The following is a 20,645-nucleotide window of genomic DNA, read 5'->3' as shown; positions in this document are numbered from 1 at the left end:
AAGTGATATGATATGGCAACAATAAATAAGCTTTAGAAAAAATGTGTATTTAACTGGTAGAGGCCACATTTTCAAACCAGACCTTGAAATTTCCATTCACAATAGGGTATACAACCAAGTATGAGTGAAAGTGTAATTCATTTATTTGCATGCACAAATATTATTAATGCTCAAGCACAAATTTGCATGTGCTAAGAGCTCTGATGAAGTCCATCTGAAAATTTGCTTTAATATAAATTAAGATGCAGGTGCTATTTTAGCAGTGAAAAAGCTTCTTTCACACAACTATTCTTAGCCACATAAAATCTAGGTTCTGAGCTACTCTTAATCCCAGACTATGAAAATGGAGTTCCATTAATTACCATTACAAGAAACAAGAATATTGAACTGCAAACACTGTGTCCAACGAATAGTCTAATTTAAGGGACATTCAAAACAGGCAAACGATATTCAAAGCATTTTGGTATAATAAGTATCATTTAAAATTCACATACAGCCATAAAACAGAAACACAGAGATTTAGTATGTTGTATATATACACATCCTAGAGCAAATATAGAACTAGCTGAAGTTCACCTCCTGCCACAGGAAAGCAGTTAAGCAATTTATTTCTCCATTGTAAACTGCTGGCCTGACTGTGTGTTACATTTTTCCTCACCTGTTCCAGGTGTCTTCAGCGAGCCTGAGGTAGTTGAAGGTTTAGTTCTCGGTGTAGTAATGCCAACCTGAGCTGACATGCCCCGTCTCCAGGAACCAGTCTGTGAAATGACAGTGTTCTTCCTACCAGAAGTGCTTTTATCAGATTCATCAGACACATCGGAAGGATTTCGCCTCCATTTACATCCAGACTCCATCTTTATGCCACTATCTGATCCTCCATCAGATTTCTTGACTTCATCACTGGACCACAGGGAATTCCGCTCGACCTGTGAATGCTTTTCTGCATCAGTCTAAGGGAAACAATAAATCATAACAGAATCTCCATTCCAAATTTCTTTATTAAATTCTTCCTTTTTTTAGGGTTCAAAATCTAGAACCACCAAACTGATTTAAAAAAATCAATAATAATTTTTGATTACACTTAGACATTTTATTGTTTGTTTGTTAAGCCTGCTTTCTGCCAGGCAAAAGCCGAGATAAATAAACTCTACTAACTGCATTTGCTTCTGATACACTGGGGAACAATCACTAAAAAGCCAAAACTAAAAACCAACCAACCAACTATCCAACACAAACCAAACATCTGATTAATAAATATTAAGGAAAATACTCAGTTCTTTGCCATTTACCTCCTCCTTGAATTGTATGTGAACCCTTTCATTGCAATGCATAAAGATCATTTCAAACACGTGCAGCTAGGTTTTCTTTGTTCTTGCTGCTTTGCTATCTCTCGTCTGGCAATTTGATCTCAAGAGCACAATGAGCTGTCTTTTTTCATAGACTGAGAGATGGGGAATGCTGTTAGTTTTAATCTAACCCATTAAAAAATGACCCAAGAACTGGAGAGAAATAAAACCCCATTATACCACTTTCAAACACATTAAAATCCGACTTCAATCCACAAAGCAAGTTAGTTCATAATTTGCACTGAAACTCCATCTCTTACTTTTTTATATTTTGCCAATCCTACTGCACATCCCATTTATAAAGTCAGATGCTTTATGGAGAATTCTGCAACAACCATGCTCAAGGATGGAATTTCCCCCTTCACAAACCATAGCCGAACTCCAAACAACCCTATCAATATCCCATTATATTATCCTATATATTCCCAAACCCATTCTCCTTTTCCTTTCCCATTACCAATGATTATTAAGAGATACACTTATTAAAAATTCACTTACTGAATTAGGTTTTCCCTGCCAAACTTATTTTGTGATAAACAATTGGAAGTTTGTAATATCACAACCAACTATAAAATCTGATCACCACCCAAATCTTGGAGAATGTGAACTCCAAGTGATAGCTAAGGTTATTCTCTAATCACAGCACCTTCATGGAAGCAACTGTCAATCCACACTTGCTTGTGTCTCACTTAACTGAGTTGTGCAGAAGGAGGCTAACTAAGGCCTGTTTCTGCAACTTGCTGAAAAGTGCTTTCATCCCACTGGCCTCAGGGGAAGTGAGGGTGGTGAGAACCTTGTATTAGGCTTTCAAGAACTTCCAAAGATGTGGTCTTAACTAGCCACGAGCTTTTTGAAAAAACACCCTCAGATACCTGGGTAATCAGCAAAATGGCAAAAGGAAATACAGAAAAAAAGTGCCTGACAATTTAACATGCTCTCTGCAAGATACTACATTTTATTTTGAAACCTCTCAACTCCCAGAATCTGTCTATAGTTTTATAATTTATTTTCTTTTATCATCACATCACATCCCTAATATTATATGAGTGATGAAGATTTTTTTGGTTTAATTTCTTTTGCCTTTTATTGTGACATTTAAAAGATATCAAGAAAAAATAGCCTAAGTGTTCAGTATATGAAACTCAACACCATAAACTGTAATGGTTTATTTCAGTGTATGAAATAGGTGGGGGCTATTTTATTTTTCTTGTTATTAGCTCATTAAATGATAAAACACAGTCCAGGACTGTGGATTCAGGAATTGTTTTATTGTTGGCACTTTCCACTTGCCATTCAAATGTAGAGCTTCTCTGCCTCTTCATCCAAAAAAAGTGGTCTCAACATAATCCTCCAATTCTGAGAAACACAATATTGCTTTCTTCTTATACCCCTTTCTGATGGATACAAGATTTGAGGATTAATATTTGTGACTGTAAACTTGTGAACAATATCAGCTGTGTCATAAACCAACAGAATTAGGCTACATCTCCCAGGTGTTCTTTGCTACAATGTAGCTTCACTTATCTACTGCCTAAGTTTATCTACCTCTTACAAATAAAAAATAGAACCAGCAAATCCAAGCCTATCAGCATCACTCTTCCTCTGTATGCTACTCCCAGTCTGTTGTCTAATCATTGTCTATTTACCCTAAAAGCCCTCCAGAGTAGGACTTGTTGTCTACTTGTCACCGAAGTGCTTAGCACACTTTTGGGTGCTTACTGACAAATGCTCCTTTACTTTACACTTCCTTGGTCTGCCTTTGGAAAACAAAAGAAAGATAAAATCTCACCACCAGAGAGTGCCTAAGAGCAAGTTCTCTGACAATGTAACAGCTTTGTTCTCTTCAACTTTATTTGATGCAATTATTGTACTAAGCATCACCTTCCCTGGTATTTGAAATTTTGCAAGTTCACTCATGAAACAAGTTGACTATAGATGCTACAGTTTCATGCCAGACAATGAGAAAAGAACAGAAACATGGCTGAGGCCCAGAACCCAAACACAAAGAAACTTGCCATCACAACATTAGCTGAAACTTCACCGAGTTTGAGAGACCATTACATTGGATGAACCTGGAAATCCTGAGACGGGGGTGGAGCTGTCTGCTAAAGGTCAGCAGAAGGCGCACAGGACATAACAGGTGAACAAGGACTGACAACTGGCTGAGCCGAGAGCAACCTTAACCAGAGTCATGAGACTCTTAGGACTTCATGACTACGATAGCAAACCCAGAGATTTGCTTGGTTTAAAAAGTTTTCATTTAAAGGTTCAGTTACCTTCCTTTCCATGTAATGGGGTCTTGATTTTAGATAAGTCTTATTGACTCATCTGATAATTTACTGTTGCTGTTACCTTTGTGAAGGAACTGATTTTTCATGTGAACTATTTTAACATTTAAATCTATTGCCATCAAAACTTCCAAGCTATTTTATCTCATTCTCTCTCCCAATTATTGTTGCAGTCTGAGTCCCTTTCAAATGACTCCTAATTCTTACCTCCCATCAGAAGATGTGTACGATGGAATTTTAGGGTTTTTTGGGTTATTGTGGAAAGGGACAACCTCCATGAATTTTCTACATAGGATTTAAACTTTTACCACATTTATAGTCAGGTTTTCAGAGCTGAATTCAGCTGAATTCTCACAGCTCCCATTGGCTTCAGTTGAAGTTGCAGGTGCTCAGTACATCTAAATATCAGTTCCTTAGGGCTTGTCTACATCAGAAAGTTGCAGCGCTGGTGAGGGAGTTACAGCGCTGCAACTTTGAAGGTGTACACATCTGCAGGGCATCACCAGCGCTGCAACTCCCTGTTTGCAGCGCTGGCCGTACTCCCGTTTTGTCTCGGGTGTAGAGGATCCAGCGCTGGTGATCCAGCGCTGGTAATCCAATGTAGACACTTACCAGCGCTTTTCTTGACCTCCGTGGAAGGAGGAAGCCTCTGGTAATCAAGCTGGTCTCCTTTCCCGGTTTGCTCTCTCGTTCCCGGAACCCCGAGCAAGCAGGTCTCCTTCCCTGCGGCTTGCAGGGTGGTTCGGGGAACGCGAGAGCAAACCGTGGCGAAGCTGGTCTCCTTTCCCGGTTTGCTCTCTCGTTCCCGGAACCCCGAGCAAGCAGGTCTCCTTCCCTGCGGTTTGCTGGGTGGCTCCGGGAACGCGAGAGCAAACCGCGGCGAAGCTGGTCTCCTTTCCCGGTTTGCTCTCTCGTTCCCGGAACCCCGAGCAAACAGGTCTCCTTCCCTGCGGTTTGCTGGGTGGCTCCGGGAACGCGAGAGCAAACCGTGGCGAAGCTGGTCTCCTTTCCCGGTTTGCTCTCGCGTTCCCAGAACCCCCCTTGAAGCCGCCCAACAGCGCTGCAGTGTGGCCACATCTAACACCACTTGCAGCGCTGGTTGCTGTAAGTGTGGCCACTCTGTAGCGCTGGCCCTATACAGCTGTACTAATACAGCTGTAACAACCAGCGCTGCAAAATTTTAGATGTAGACATGGCCTTAGTCTTGTATTTAGCAGAATTAGATTTGTTTCTGTTTTGCCTTTCTTGTTTCTTTTGTTAAGATAATACTGCATATGTGTTACTGATTACATCTACAGAGACTAACATGTGAGGGCCCTCCCCTTTTGATATGTTGAATTGTTGGTCAGGGCTCCCAGTTTCACATGCATGAGCTCCACGATCTCTCTCTCTAATTATCTGAAATCCAAACTCTGCACTCCCTTAAACAGATGTTGTAAGACCACAACTAAAAAGCTATGAACCTGTGACATGGGGACCAAAGCAGTAGGGACCCTTGAGAATGGGTACATGACATCCTTGTGTGCTGTGAAGATCTCTGTGCCAGGTCTTTGTGGCTCACTACATAGAAGAAGGCAAATACCAACAAGCAAAGACCATAATACATGGGTCTAAGCAAAGAATACAAGAGAGGGAGGAGCGTGGTAGCCAATATATAACACTCCACTTTCATAGGCTGTGGCATTACTTCTGAGTCCACTCCCAAACTAAGCAAGATTCCCACAGTCAAAGCCCATTAACTTGCTCTATGTCGGTGAGATTAGGATTTGGCTTTTAAGAGATGAAATAAAGTATTTTGTGAATAATAATTTGCAGTTAACAGCACCTTTCATTTCAGGACAGCAGAACACATCAGAAATTCTTTAGAGAATTTAAATATTTTTGTGAGATGGTCTCATAATTCTCTCACACAGGCATTATAAAATGGGTAAACTGAGCAAGGAGCAGTTAAATTAGGTCACAGCAAGTAAATGGCAGAATTGCAAACATAACCCATGTATCCTGGTGTGACCCAAGAAGCCCTTAATGACAACAGGGAAGTGGGATACAGGAACTCATTCTGTTTCACCAAAGAATGTATGGGAGATATCAAATGAAAGCTGGTGTCAGACTGGTCATCAATATCACCACCAAATGTATGTACATATATACTGAAAATATGTTCTTAAGAGTCTATACCAATGTATAGCCACCATCTCTCTGCTGGGATGTATATTAAGTATTGTAAGCTAACACAGTGGAAGCCCATTTACATACAAAGTCAAATGTTAAGGAAGAGAGATGAAATCACCAGGAAAGGAGCACACAGGAAAAAACGAGCCATGGAAGGTTATCCTGTATAAGAGTAAAGACGATGAACTTTGAGGGTATTTCTAAAAGACCTTGCACCTAGGGAAGTAAACGGATATCACATTTGCATTCATGAAAACAGGCACTTAGCCAACCTTGGTTGAAAACACTAAAGAGAACTTTGGGTGAGATAAACTTCTTTACTCAATAACTTTATCTATTACTTAAGTTTAGCCTCTAGAAAGCATGCAATGAACTTGTTTAGACATAACCATTTCCAATATCTTTATTCACTTTCTCCTGAATCTCTAGTCTTTGATAATACATTTATTCTTGTTTTCATTATAACTATATGTCAATGCTTTAGTATTAAGCAAAAAGCTGGTCCTAAGTTGTATGATATAAGCAGGTGTGTATACTGTTCCTTTGGGAACAGCAGACCTGATATTTCTGTGAGTGTTCAGTGGATAAGGGCCTGGACACTACAGGGAATGCTTGGAGATGGCTTGGGGATTGGTGTGTGCCACTCACTAATCTACAAAGAGGGAGCAGGGCCTGCAGAGATCGAGGCCTTGGCTACACTCACACTTTACAGCGCTGCAACTTGGGTGTGAAAAAACACCCCCCTGAGCGCTGCAAGATACAGCGCTGTAAAGCGTCTGTGTAATCAGGGCAGCAGCGCTGGGAGCGCGGCTCCCAGCACTGCACGCTACACCCGTAAGGGATGTGGTTTACATGCTGCGCTGGGAGAGCTCTCTCCCAGCGCTGCCGCTCTGACTACACTCACACTTCAAAGCGCTGCTGGGGCAGCGCTTTGAAATTCCAAATGTAGCCATATCCCCAGAAGGTAGTACTTATGTTGCCAGAAGTGAGTGGCTTCAGGGAGCTGACTCACAGCAGGCACAGAAAAGGCTGCCTGATGCTTAAGAACTGGTGCTGATGGGTGCCTCACAACCCTGGGCATCCGGGGGGACCATCCCTCCTCCAATCACTAGACTATACTGCCTGTGCAAGTTTGGGGCCCTATTGTTCTACCAAAAGCTTGCATTCCCTTGGATGCTAGAATGGTTGTGGGAGAAAGGGAAGTAAGTTTGATGGTACTATTAGATTGTGATCTCTTAGAAATACTTCTTAGAATCTGACCCACTAAAAGGCATGAGTCAAACTCAGTCACCTATTTCAGACTAATATTTAGTCACTTGTCTTTATTTTCCTCAGTGTATTCTAATGTTCAGACACTTCTAATTTAACAAGTGGGTGGAAAACCCATAGATTACCTGTGTAACTCCTTTTGTAACATGCTTGAAGAAGTGCTTCAATGACCGTAACCCCTTTCTCCAATTAGGTGGAGGACTTGCATTAGCAAACACACATGAAATTACTGACAAAACCAGAGGCTAATGCTACTAATCTTTAATGTAGGCTCAAATGTGCACCTCATGGCCAGGCAACAAAGAGTCACACACTCTTACAACATAGTACTTTAGGCAGTGAAACCCTTCAGAGCAACCACACTTCTACATTAAAACAGCCATTAAAAAAAGATTCAGATCCCAGTCCAACCTGCCCCCTCCCGCCTTAAAAAAAATTGTGACCATATAGGGATCCCTTTGCAATACCACATGTGATATCAAATTAAGACATCCTGTGTCCCATTGTCAATAACAGAGACACCTTGGCTTCATAAACTGTTTTAAAAAGAACAAAAATGGATTTTTCAGTCCTGCACTTTTCATGACAAAATTAGTATCAACAGGAAAAGAAAACAACTTGTGTTATTGCAACGCTTAGTGAGGAACAATCTATTGTATGAAAATGAAATTACTGGACATCATCTGCTGTATTTGTATATGTGGTTCCTGAGCACTAAGAGTTGTATGCATAATACCTTTGGATATGAAATTTGCCATCTTCTGAAATACTGCCAAAAGTAAAAAGCCTGCAACAATGTGGAGCCCAGGAAGCTTAAGATAATACAATTCCTTAGCCAATGTGTGTTTACATTTCTGCTGAAAGTGTTATAATTTTTAAACTCTGGCATTCACTTAATTAAACTCTGTTCTTTAATAAATGTGAAAGAAAAAATCACATCTGTTACTTATAATATTGAATGTACAGTGGGTCTATTAAAAAATCAACACTTAATTGTTAACGCTGTGGTAGCAGAGATGTCACGAATTTCACATACAGAGAAAGACTGTGGTATCTCCCATAGACCAGTGCGGTGACTGGTGGTAAGCACTAATGATGACCATTGTATTGGGATGTGAGCAGAGAGAATAATTACTAACTACCGCAGTGACCTATGGCCTGATTTACAAAGGTGCTGAACTCCTTCCATAGCTTGACCCCAGCTGAACTTGCTTAGGCCACTAGTGTTAATATTTTTCATTAAAATAAAGACTAAAAAGCACTTACACAGCACTTTACCAACGCTAAGCCTGTTCTCAATAGGTACTGAGCATCTACAACCCTCAGTGGGAGTTGTGGTTACTCAGCCTTTCTTAACACCAGCTCCATACGCATACAGCATCACTTTTGGTGTGGAGGGCAGCAGGCAAACTAGCACATAGCACAATTCAGAGCAGATGTGGGAAATAATGTATCTGCCCTCTTTTAAAGCACAAACATATTACAATCATTAAGCAAACTCCTCCTAAAATGACCTTCTTATAAGCAAATATCAGAAATTCTTATTTGATCATTATGTTTACACCAAGTACTCTCCAGAAAACATACTTGTTATGCACATACGGCACAATGTATTTTGACACAAGGGAGTATTAACGGTACTGTTGAAAAGATATAAAGGAGTTAAAGAGAAAAGGAACACTGAAAGATCAGACTTGCCTTCCAAAGTAGCAAATCTGTAAAAAAAAAATAAATAAACTGGAAAGTAAAATAATACTTCAAGAGGTTAAAAAAATGTACAGAAAAAAAGTGATGAATTCTGCCCTCTCAATTTTTCTGAGTAGCAAGTAGCCCCACTGATTTCAGTGGGACCAGCTGTGCAGGTACCACTCAACATTAGTAAAGGGGGCAGAATTGAGCTCTTTAAAGTTGAAAGTGCTGAAAGTAAAATATTAAACATTGATCAAAACAAATTCTGACAGCAGGAGTTTGTTATTTTATGTCTGGTCAGGTTTCCAACAATTTCAGCGTGAGTTGCTGAAAGGCTGTAAAGGAGCCAAATATCAGTCTAGGGTTACTATTATAAGAAATATGCTGATGCATTCCATTCTTCATTTCAAGAAAACATTGAACTGTTGAAAGGATGAAGTAATATACAGGCTCATTCACTTTAAGGGATTGTAGCTATTGCTTAGAGAAAATAACTCCACCAATGCTGCTGTATGTCTCAAAGGAAACAGAAATGTTACCTGTGCATCTATGTTTTTACGGGAGGAGGCAGGTGTGTTGGCATAGGAACTGATAGAGGAGCTGGTGTTAATGTCATCGGTGCTGAGGTTATCTATGGTGTCACTGATTCCACTGCTGACGGAGCTGCTGTCATCCCAGCTGCAGAAAGAAGCACATGCTTTATACCCAAGCAAGACAATACTATAGCTGTTGAGGAATCAAAAGACATACAAGTGATAAAACAAAGTCTCAAGATGAAAAATATTATTGATACAGATATATCCAAAGTGCAACTTTTGACCAGTATGAGGCTATACTTCTTGGTGACCTACTTTCTATTGGATATCATATTCAGTACTATAGATCATCATTTTATGATCACCTACTCTGTATTAGCAATAACATCCTGCCACCAGGATACTGGCTCAGCCCCCAGTTTATATAGCAAAACAACGTTTAAACTAAACATCACTCCCTACCTCCTCAGTCCCCGAGGAGAACTGGTATGTTTAAGAAGATACTTCTTGACAGATGAAGCAGGACTTTATTGACTCATCAGCATGGACGGGAACTTAAGTGGCAAAACTGATTTTTGAGCAAACTTCTGGACTCTGTCTTAGTAACTAAACCTGGATAACAAACTATCATCTTCCAACACCAGCACCACCACTATCAGCGCCTAGTTATATTGTATGGAAGCCGAACAAGACAAAGGGACAGAAATTTATTTAGAAATAGCCAGCTGGTTGTAGTTTTTAAAGCTCTAATCAAAGAATGCAATTGTTGTTTAACTAATGCATAACCCTGCTGACCCTTACATTCATACTCCTGCCAGCTAGGTAAGACAATAGCTTATTATTTAGGACCAGCTTTTCCAGCATGTTAACTGCAGCTTTTTCCATCAAATATGAAAGACACAACTGGAAGTTTAGCTCAAAAAATAACCACATATTTAAAGCAACTGGAAGGTAATAACAGACAAAAGAAAAAAATTTCTAACATCAGGGCAGACACTCCACCCTTAATGTGCACTTAAAGTAAACTGCTCAAGTAAAGATTTACAAATTAGTATACAACTTCTTTTCTAAGGATAATAAAACCCTATTTGAATAACTGTCCTACAGGCAACTCTCCAAAGATGCCTTTGGAGCCCTTGCTGCCTACTGGTAAATACACATTTCAGAAAATGTAAAAACAAATATTTCATAGACAAAGTGTTAGCTGTAAAGAAGCCCATTAGAAGTTACTATTGTTTAGAAGTAAAAGATTTTTCCCCCTAGGGCTAGTTTAATTTGGTTATATTTTGAAGAAGCAGCACTTAGTAATAGAAAAACAAAGATATAAGCTTTTTAAAATTAAATCTAAGAATCCTTGGAATATAACAAAATAAGCAAAAAGACGTCAGAACAACAGTTTTGTTGCAATTGCTGTTTCTAGTATTCCTTTTAATATACCACAGCTCATTATGTATGACCACACAGCATTCTCGTACTCCAGTAGGCTCTGATTCAGCAAGACACTTAAGCATGTACCTAATGTTAAGCACCTGAGTAGCCCTACTTACATCAGCCAGTTCCCTTGACTTCAATTAGCCTGTTTACATGCTTACTGTGAGGCATGTGATTGCTGAAATGGAGACATAATGCCTACGAACAAAGTCAGAAACATGCACGCGACTGCACTAGTTGTTGTGGCTTGAAACAGAGACTGCACAGTGTTTTAGTTTAAATATTTGATCTGCTTTAAATCTGTTATAGTCTGATGGAGAAGGTTAACCATTTAAACTTTATGTATTAAAAAATATTCATTACTGAATTAAAAAAAAACAAAACAGAATTGCAACATATGTGGGGCCCAGAGCTAGAATATCTTGCATTTTGCCTGCTAACAGCTAAACTACACTATTCTTGAAGAATGCTGATGCCACTAGTAAATAATACTGACGCACAAGCAAAGCTGTTTTGATAGGATAAGATGCGACATAAACTAAAATCAGCCAGGTCAATTTCAGCTTTACTCCAAAGCATTCCAGAGTGTGTGTGGGGGGAGAAGGGGTGAGGGAATCAGTCTTTAACAAAAAGGGAGAGAATTAAATGGGCGGGGAAAAAAAACCCTGGACTATTTAAAACAGAGTTTTTAAAAAAGGCAATATAAGCAACTACTTCGCACCGTACTTTCAAGCAAGACAGATCACTGACTTTATTTTAATGTAACTGTTGTACTCTGGACTCTGTAGATCAAATCATCATGGAAGCAGTTTTATCTGTTACTTAGCTAAATCTTTCACAAAATAAAATCTGTACAACATACATCTCAGTATAAACAGAAGGAGGATTAATTTGATAGAATTAAAATACATGCATATTTTAACCTCTTTTACTTCATTTCAATGTATGTAAAGTTATTCATCCAGTATTCTAAAGAAATAATAATATGGTGAGTAGTACACATTACACTATATCCTATCATATACCCAGGGTCATAAAAAACATAGAGCTCTAAAAAATGTATAAATCGAATCACTGTGTACACCGCCCTGCAAAGGCAGGGTATAGTCTCCTCACAGAGGACCTAATCAGTTACCAAATTGATAAATGTCCATTTCACATTGTTTCTTTAAAAGATGCCCCAAAACCACATGAATTAGTTCACATTATTACCTTGCTTCCGTGTCTTGATGGCTAAAGTAAAAAAGGAGGAAGCAGAAAGGGAAATCTAACAGCCCTCACAATTACAACATTCCTGGCTCTCTGAGCCATGATAACTTCTTTGTAATTTAGCTGGTGCAATTAATAATTTCTGATGTCAGCAAAAGTCAACTCAGCCATAACGCAAAGCTGGAGCCTTTGGGCTTTCCTTCATCCACTTGATCAATCAACTGAAACTCTACTTGGGTTACTCAAAATTACATGAATTCTTAGAAGTATATTTATTTCAACCTCTTGCCCCATGTGCATGGAAATAGTACAACAAGTTCTCAAAGGATATCAGCACAACTGAAAACATGTCAGATTGTAAACGGGGTCAAGCTATAGCCTGCTATTTCAGATACTGTAACATCTGAAGAGATAAGAGACATCCAAAGGGTGTAACAAGACCCTAGAGAGGCCTGGAGTTCTCAGTCACAGTGCCATCAAGTTTAAGGGATCACTAGATCATGTAGTCTGACCTCCTGTATATCACAGACCACCAACACCATCCAATATACTTGTATTAATTAAGGAGTAAATGCGCCAAAGATGTTAACATAACACCCATGCACTAAACCTAATAACTGAAAAGCACTACAAACCACAGAAGACTAGATTATTATGTGCCACAGGCAGAGAATAGGAAGGACCGATTTGCAACAGTGCTCAAGGACCCTGTAATAGCAGGAAAATAATTAATAAAATATACCCAGATAATTTTGGCAAGTGATCCACACCCCATGGGCTGCAGAGGAAGGCAAAATATGCCCATGGTCATTGCCAAACTGACCTGGGGGAAAATTCCTTCCCAACCCCACACATGGAGATCAGTTAGACTCTGAATCATTGAATCAATGGGAATTTGGGTTCTAAGTATTGGTCAGGATCAGGCCTACACCATGCACTAAGGAACAGACTCTATTATACTACTAATAATTATTTTTGGCTGATGTTATATTTGAATAGCATCTGTTTCCTGATGCTCTGAATTGAAAATAAAGTTTCACAATGAAAGCCGTTGATACTGAATAGCCTAGTATCAACATATCAACTTGAATATTTTCATGTCTACTTTTGGAGTATGGGGGATGGCTTCTGTCAAGCATCCAGTTGTCGGCCTAACTCTCTCATATCTTACCCTGTTCCACTGTGTGACTCACCACCTCATAAACAACAAGCTGACGATGAATTAACTAAGGGTCCTTGGGTTTTCACCCTCCCACAGTTACTGTTTCTCTGACCCACATACACTTCTCCTATTTGAAAGCTGCCTTCATGCTTTCTGCCAGCACAGGAATACAATCTCTTCCATAGCAGCAATCTCTCCTAAGAGGTGCTTTAGAGCAGTGGTTCTGAACCAGGGGTCCGGAGCCCCCGGAGTCTGTGAGCAGGTTTCAGGGGGTCCGTTAAGCAGGGCCAGCAATAGACTCACTGGGGCCCCCATCAGAAAGACAAAGCTCCACCAAATGAGGCTGAACCCTGGGCCCTGAGGAACTTAGCTTCGCGGGGGCCCCTGTGGCATGGGGTTCCAGGCAATTGCCCTGCTTGCTACCCCCTAACGCTGTTCCTGGTTTTAATACACAGAAAACCAGTTGTGGCACAGGTGGGCTGTGGAGTTTTTATAGCATGGTGGGGCGGGCCTCATAAAGAAAAAAATTGAGAACTCCTGCTTTAGAGCAGCGGTTTTTTAAACTTTTTTTCTGGTGACCCAGTTGAAGAAAATTGTTGATGCCCCCAACCCAGCGGAGCTGGGGATGAAGGGCTTGGGGCGTGGTCTGGCTGAATGCGCCACTCCCAAGGGGCCAGAGCAATTCCCCACCCCGGGACCAGCCCTGGCTGCAGTGGCAGTTCAGCCCAGCAGACACAGTCGCCTCCCAGAAGGGCTGGTGAGTGAGGCCAGGAGGCAGGGTGTGGGGGAGTGGGTCTCTTGAGGGCCTAGGGGAGTGCTGCTGGGCTGTGAGGGGGTGGGGAAGATCTGTGTGTTGGGGAACTAGGGAGTGGGGGTTCTGTGGGGGTGCTGGGCAGTTGTGGTGGGGCTGTGAGCAGGGGGTGCTGGGCAGGGGTGATGTTGTGCAGGGCGCTGTGCATTTGTGGCAGGGTCGGGGGGCGCTGGGCATAGCGGGTCTGGGGGGGGGTGTCTGAGGGGAGTTCCAGTGTTGGGCGGGAGGAGGGGGAGAATGTGTGGCGCAGCATGGATCCACCCTGAGGGGAAGGGGCATGCTGGCAGCACAGGGCTGGGAGGGCCATTGTGTGTCTTGCAACTGCCGATTTGTAAATAGTGCCCTCAGACTGGGCTGGGCAGAGCGGGGCCGCCTCTGCCATGCCATGCCCCTGGCCGGACCCTCACTCCAGGGACCGACCTCCTTGCACCATGCTCCATTGCCCCATGGGGGCCCACACATATGTTTGGTGACAAGCCCACCAAAGGTTAATCCGGTCCTGCTTGTTGCTGCTGTGTGTGTGTGTTTTTTAAAACAATCTATCAGTGTATTCCCATTTAATAATATTCTTGTCAATAGAGTTGTCTGCTTTTGTCTATTTGGAAGGTGCGCAAGTATCACCACACAATCCTCAGGACAACCTATCACTGCAGATGTCATTCATATTAGCATATTCAATGCAAACTATCAATTAAATCATTACTAACTAGTGCCATTGTCAAAGTTTGAATTTTGCCCTTATACTGACGTGTGTATTTTATAACTTCTCTCTGGAGCTTCAAAATCAAAAACAAAATTACAATGAACAGCTTCAAAAGGACTGCTTGTCAAAGAGGGGAAGCAGAGCCTTGGGGCATCTACAATATTTCAACTGGAAACATGGCAATTACCCTTTTCCACCTAAAGCTTTAACTGTTTATTTGCTGATTGAGGAAGAAAAACTTCATAGTACAAAATTAAAAAACAAACAAACAAAAGCTTAAAAACTCATAAAATCTTCCAAGAAGAAAGCCTCACAATAAAGCTATACTTAAATTTCCATTGTTTCCTTTGGGATCCAGGATGATACTGACATGATTGTATCAGGAATTCAAGAAACTATATTGAATCACTTGCATGCTTTCTCCTCCCCCTCAAATGTTATAATACCAGTATGCCAAATAAATGTCTGCAGAAGAGTGGCTGAAGAGAGCATCTATTTTAAAAAGAGTAAATGTGAATGTAATGAAAATATTTCATACGAATATGAATCATCTACAATATTCTTCAGTAAGTCCCCTTTGTCACATTTCTATATGTTTACTTACATTTTCAACTGAAACATTTCAGAGCCAACCAAATTTGGAGTTTACAGGCATCAATGTTACATTTGAACAGCTCTGAAAAGTGAGAATGCCAAAACATTTAGAAAAAGCAAACCATGAAGGATCTGACCATCATGTAGCAAGTTTCCAGCTGTTCTTGTTGAGACAGAATCTAATCCTTTTAACGACATTCCATATCATGCTGCATAGTTAAGACTTTCAGAAATCTTGCCAAAGCTGCTCAGACCATTTTAGTTTTCAGGGACTATTCAGTTTTTATTCAATAAAACATTCCATTTCATTAAATTGTATTTTAACTAAAATATGATTTCAGGAATACTTTTGAAGGCTATATTAGAAAAAGAATAGTAATCAGCAGACGATAAAATTTAGTCCAGCAAAAGACATTTTAAAACTGGAACAAGACCACCACTGATAGACTTTCTGTGCGCACAATCAAGCGCACACCATCTAGGGGATTTTCATCCTATCTGAGCTTGCCCCATGGAATCTACCTTCAGAAACGTTCTGAAGATTCTCAGGAAAAAAAAACAAACCACCCTATAGAAACTAATAATCTCACATTGGAAAAGCAGAAATTTAAAGTGTGAAATCATCATGCTTTACCTGATTGTATTTGGAATCAAAAAATCATCAGCTACTCACTATATATAACCACTAAGCACCGCAGCCAGACTGCTGTATTAAGTTGCAAACATTTGACTGGTGGAACTTGTTTTTTGACCGTTGTTCAACACAATTGTTCCTGTGAAACTACACTGCCTCGAGGGGTTGGAGATAAATCAGCATGAGTTAGTTTGTCTGACCCAAACGTAGGATTAGCACTAACCCACAGCAACGTGAAAGGAATCCTGTAAAAAGTTTTGTCAGATACTAACTCTTGTTTGCACTTCACCATTCATATTTTGTAGATCTTCTTATACAAGTACTTGCATTGTCCCATTTATTGTAGTTTCTGAGCACCTATGAAGTGTATAAGTAAGGGATTAATCCTGAAATTAGTGCACATGAAGGGGACCCTGTGCCTCTGAGTCTGCCTGCATAGTCAATTGCAGGATCAGGGCCTAATTTAGCTACCAGTTGAATGTCTAGGGCTTGACCTGGATCTCACCCCATTTTCTTCCAGCTCCATTGACTCCCCTGGAGTTACTCCTGATTTACACTAGTGGAAGTTGGCATGAGAATCAGAACTCTTGTACCATTGCTGAGATCAAGGTTAAGCTTTACAGTTAGTGATAATAATCTCTATAAAAATGTTGCATCATACTTTTGTTTCAGTAACAGATAAATCCGTTGTTTTCCAAACAGTAAAAGCAACAAATCAAGGCTGCAAATCAATAGTACTTATTTACACCCGAACGCACGCGCACACACACACAAACCAAGGATATAAACTCTGATCCAGTGTACAGTTTGTATAAATGGGTGGTGAAGTGAGGAAGCCCACAGAGCGGAAAGAGCTGGTTTTGAGGGCTTTAGTGGCCCCAGCAATTGTTGCATTCCCTAAGCCACTGCACAAACTCTTTGCATTCTTCCCCTTTACAACTGATCTGCAGTATTTTTTCTGTTTTCAGGCTCTTCCACATCCACAGAGAGAGCGCAGGATTTCCCCCATGGACAGATATGGGAGTTCTGCATGTGGATCACAATTAGGATTTGCCTTTTCTTTTTTCATTAAATGTTCTCCTCCTCTCTCCAACTGGAGGAAATCAGTAGTGTGAACCCTCAGAACTTAACATGCAGAGCACATCTACATTGACTGGAGCAGAGGGGCTGGGCTAAGAAACATGCTCCAGGATGACTGATCAGAGCAATTCCCACAGTGTTGAGAATTACCTTAGCAGAATGTCAGACTATCTGTGACTTTCAGAATCTTTGGGTCTTTCTGTAGTTGCCCCTTGATTTTGCCCCTGCCAAAGATTTTACACTTCTCCTGATCCAAAAGCTGACACCTCAAGAACCACAGTGCCCTCTTACATTGTACTAGGGCATTAGTTCAATAACAGAAGACAGTGCTACCTACTGAAATACCGACAACATTTCCTGACCCAATGCCTTCTGAACTAGATTTTCTCTGGAGGTCTCCCATCTAAGTACTAGCTAGCTCCGGACCTTATTTAGCTTGTGAGATCTTATAGGATCACATCAGAAGGAGATACAGTTATGGAAATTCTGCTTCACAGTTCAAGCAAAGATTGTACATTAGAGATCCACATTTCTGATACAATATAAAAATATTGTTCGTAATGCACAGGCATATGGAGTAAGAGCTAGTGAGCTAGATTCTTATCGTTTTGATGTAAATCAACCATTAAAATGTGGGAGGAAAGGGGTGAACTACAGTAAAGAAACAAAAATATCCTGAAATGCAACAGGTATTCAGGTTCCATGGTGATAAAAACCTAGATGGATAGATAAGCCAGCATTAGCAAGCATAGTGGGAAAAGCTCTGAGCATTATTATCCCACACTGGTGTTTCTGCTCACTTTCAAACAGGACAACCTATATGCACATGTGACTGTCAAGTGCCATGAACTCACTGACAAGGCCATCCCAAAAGATGGACAGACACTCCATACACTCACATAACTGAAACCTACCTGTAAGTGGTATGGTAGAATGTGACCTCTTCTTTCCCTGTCATCCTGTTTTTCCTCTCCTGCCTTTATGCAGTATTGCAATGACAGCATTCATGTTGCACTCCCAGCCAGTACTCGTACTGGGCCAGGGAAGCTAATGATCCAACCAATGGACCAAATTTGGTGATGAATCCTGGTCACATGCCACCTGAGTTAGTTGTGCACATGTTAAGAAGAATGACAGCATTACACAAAAGTTCTCCAATCTCTTCAGATCTGCCCATTGCTATCTGCCTCAACCAGGATTCAGCACAGGAAACTGTCCAGAGAAAGTGCAGAACTCCTGTGTGCCAAGAACTGAAGTAACTGCCAGTCATTGAAGCTCTCCATTATTTATAATGGACCATAAAAGTGCTTTATAAAATAATTAAGGTGCAGCTCCTGCCCCAAACTGCATACAGTCAAACATAGATTTTTCACATTTGGAACATCTCTTACATCTTGTTTCATACAATACTGATGAAAGGCAGCTGAACACACATGGACACAGGGATAATGTATGCACACTTACACTGTGCTCCCACAGTAAAAAGAGGGCAGAGACTAAATTTGGTCTTGCTAAAATATTAGAATTTGCCAACATATGTTCTGAATAAAATCAAACTTGGCAATAAAAGTAGTTAATTTGATCACTGGGAGCAGGATTGTCCCCAAAGAAGCCAAACCACTGAAGAAAGAATGACTTATCATGCCATGATTTAAAGAACACACACACACAATCCATAGAATCCATTTTACTACTTAATTATACAAACACATTGTGCTGAAGATGTCAGTATCAGCTCAGTAAGCAGTTGGTTTTCTGGTGGAATTGCAACATTTTAAGTAGCATCAGTAAGTCTTGGGCTTGTTTCAAAGAAACGGCAAATGTAAAGGATCTTATTCCTTAACTCAGGCAAGTACTTCCATGGAAGCCAATGAAACTTTGCACAAGTAAGAACTACATGCTTGAAAAAAAGACTGCAGATCAAATCCTAAAATGTCAACGAGCAGACCTCACTCACAATGGCGTGACAACAGCCCCAAAAGCTATTGTTACACAATGCAGAGCATGAGAGCGCTCACTCTTGTAAAAGCAGGTTCTTAATTTTGCACAAAAAGCAAACTAACAGTGCAAGAATATTACAAAGCCCCTAACATAGCTTCCTGAGAGGGATGAAAGGTCTGTAACTCTAATGGGAAAGATACTGATTTCTAAACCAAGTTACTTATAATGAAATAAGAATAACTTCATGCTAACAGTCAATAAATATATTTGTAACTGGCTGAAGCATAGATGAAGTCAGCAGAAAAAATATATACTTTCTCTCAATTCTTGCATATTAAATTCCCTGTTATTTTATGAAAACATACTTAAACAATAAAATCCTGATTTAATTTATTATTCTGCACTTAAAATGGAATACAGAGTGAAGTGAGAAAGAAGCTTCCGGTGTAAAAACTGCCTGTATTTAAACAAAGCTCTTGCACAGAGTTCATGCTCTTGAAAGTATAGAAAACTTCCTACCTTGTAATATTCCTAGGCCAAAGCATTTCTCCACTTTGCTTCCCATGAAGAGTTCCAGAGAAAGGGCTTAGATTTATTTTACACGTTGATACCTTCATCAGGCTACCATTAAAAACTCTGCTAAAGAAACCAGCTTTTAATTTAAATAGATGAAGAGATATTTTAAGAAGCAGAGCAAGGTTGTTTTTCAGCAGAACACTCAACACTTAGCAGCTCTGAAAGACACTAAAAGTAAGAGCTAGCTAGAAGGTGATCATCAAACTCCTCTGAAAAGAAATCTGATCCCTCAACTAAATTAACCTCTGAAGTGCTGAAGGAGTGAGAGGTCAAGACTTTCTGCTGGTACTAGGTCATCTGGGAAAAGCTGTAATGTGGTGGCAGTGAAGCGGCCAGCTTATGCAAACCTCTAGATCAGATATCATAAGGTACAGAGTAAAAGCCCAAGTGAGAATACCTGTAACTTTGTATTTTCTACTAGCTTGGCAGCATAGTTTGATCACAGCTGCAACCCTTTAATCTGAAAAACACATTTCCTAATCTATTTTCATTTTAACCATGTTGAAAAATTAGACTAACATTTTTCCTTTTTAACATTTTCACAAAAGACTCGCTGATAACACTGAATAAATACACTTGTTTGTTTACATTCATTGTATTTAAATGAGAATTTAGCAGTGTCAAAAGAGAATAATAGGCATTCCAATTATTTTGCCATAACATATACAGAGACTTAAATGGCTGCAGTCTAGATAAAACATACATCTCATAAATCCATTCCTTAGTGACTCTTTCAATTTTCAATACTGTGGCATGTATGGCATGAGGACTCATTATGGTACTGTGGCAAGGTATATGGATTTTGTCTGAGAAGGGTTTGAATTAACTAATCCACATTCACCACTAGAAAATAAGAAGTATATTACATCACTTCAAGAGAAACAGAAATGGCTAATTATGTACACTGAATAGAGCAAAAATTATGTTACAGTTATTAAGATTAAAAATAATTTTGAAGCCAACATGAAATAAATACAACTTGATAGAATTCTATCCAAAAACTTTGCAATCTCTTATATTAAATCATCTTTGAAATTCTACTATAGGAAATTATGTTGTTATATTTATTATTTGTATTACACTAGATCTCAAAGGCCCCAGTTAAGATTATGTTTGTACAGCATCCAGCACAAACTGAAAGTCTGTGGGGGCAGGAACTCTTATTTTAAAGGCCAGATTCTTGCAGTTGCATCTGTGTGTGTAG

At 40.0% G+C, this 20,645-nt stretch overlaps 1 protein-coding gene across 13 annotated transcripts in view; it reads right to left on the bottom strand.

Moving 5' to 3' along the window:
* NAV2 (neuron navigator 2) overlaps positions 1-20,645 on the bottom strand; it is a 372,994-nt gene that overhangs the window by 65,080 nt on the left and 287,269 nt on the right. For all 13 annotated transcript variants that reach the window (XM_030560145.1, XM_030560146.1, XM_030560147.1 and 10 more), the window contains 2 exons: positions 9,304-9,442; positions 659-950 (listed from right to left, as the gene is read on the bottom strand). In XM_030560145.1, coding sequence (XP_030416005.1) covers positions 659-950; positions 9,304-9,442 — 431 coding nt within the window. The remainder of the gene's footprint in view (positions 1-658; positions 951-9,303; positions 9,443-20,645) is intronic.

This window comes from Gopherus evgoodei, chromosome 4 (genome assembly GCF_007399415.2).
Source record: "Gopherus evgoodei ecotype Sinaloan lineage chromosome 4, rGopEvg1_v1.p, whole genome shotgun sequence".
Taxonomy (NCBI): domain Eukaryota; kingdom Metazoa; phylum Chordata; order Testudines; family Testudinidae; genus Gopherus; species Gopherus evgoodei.
This window is presented reverse-complemented; position numbering and strand designations above follow the sequence as displayed.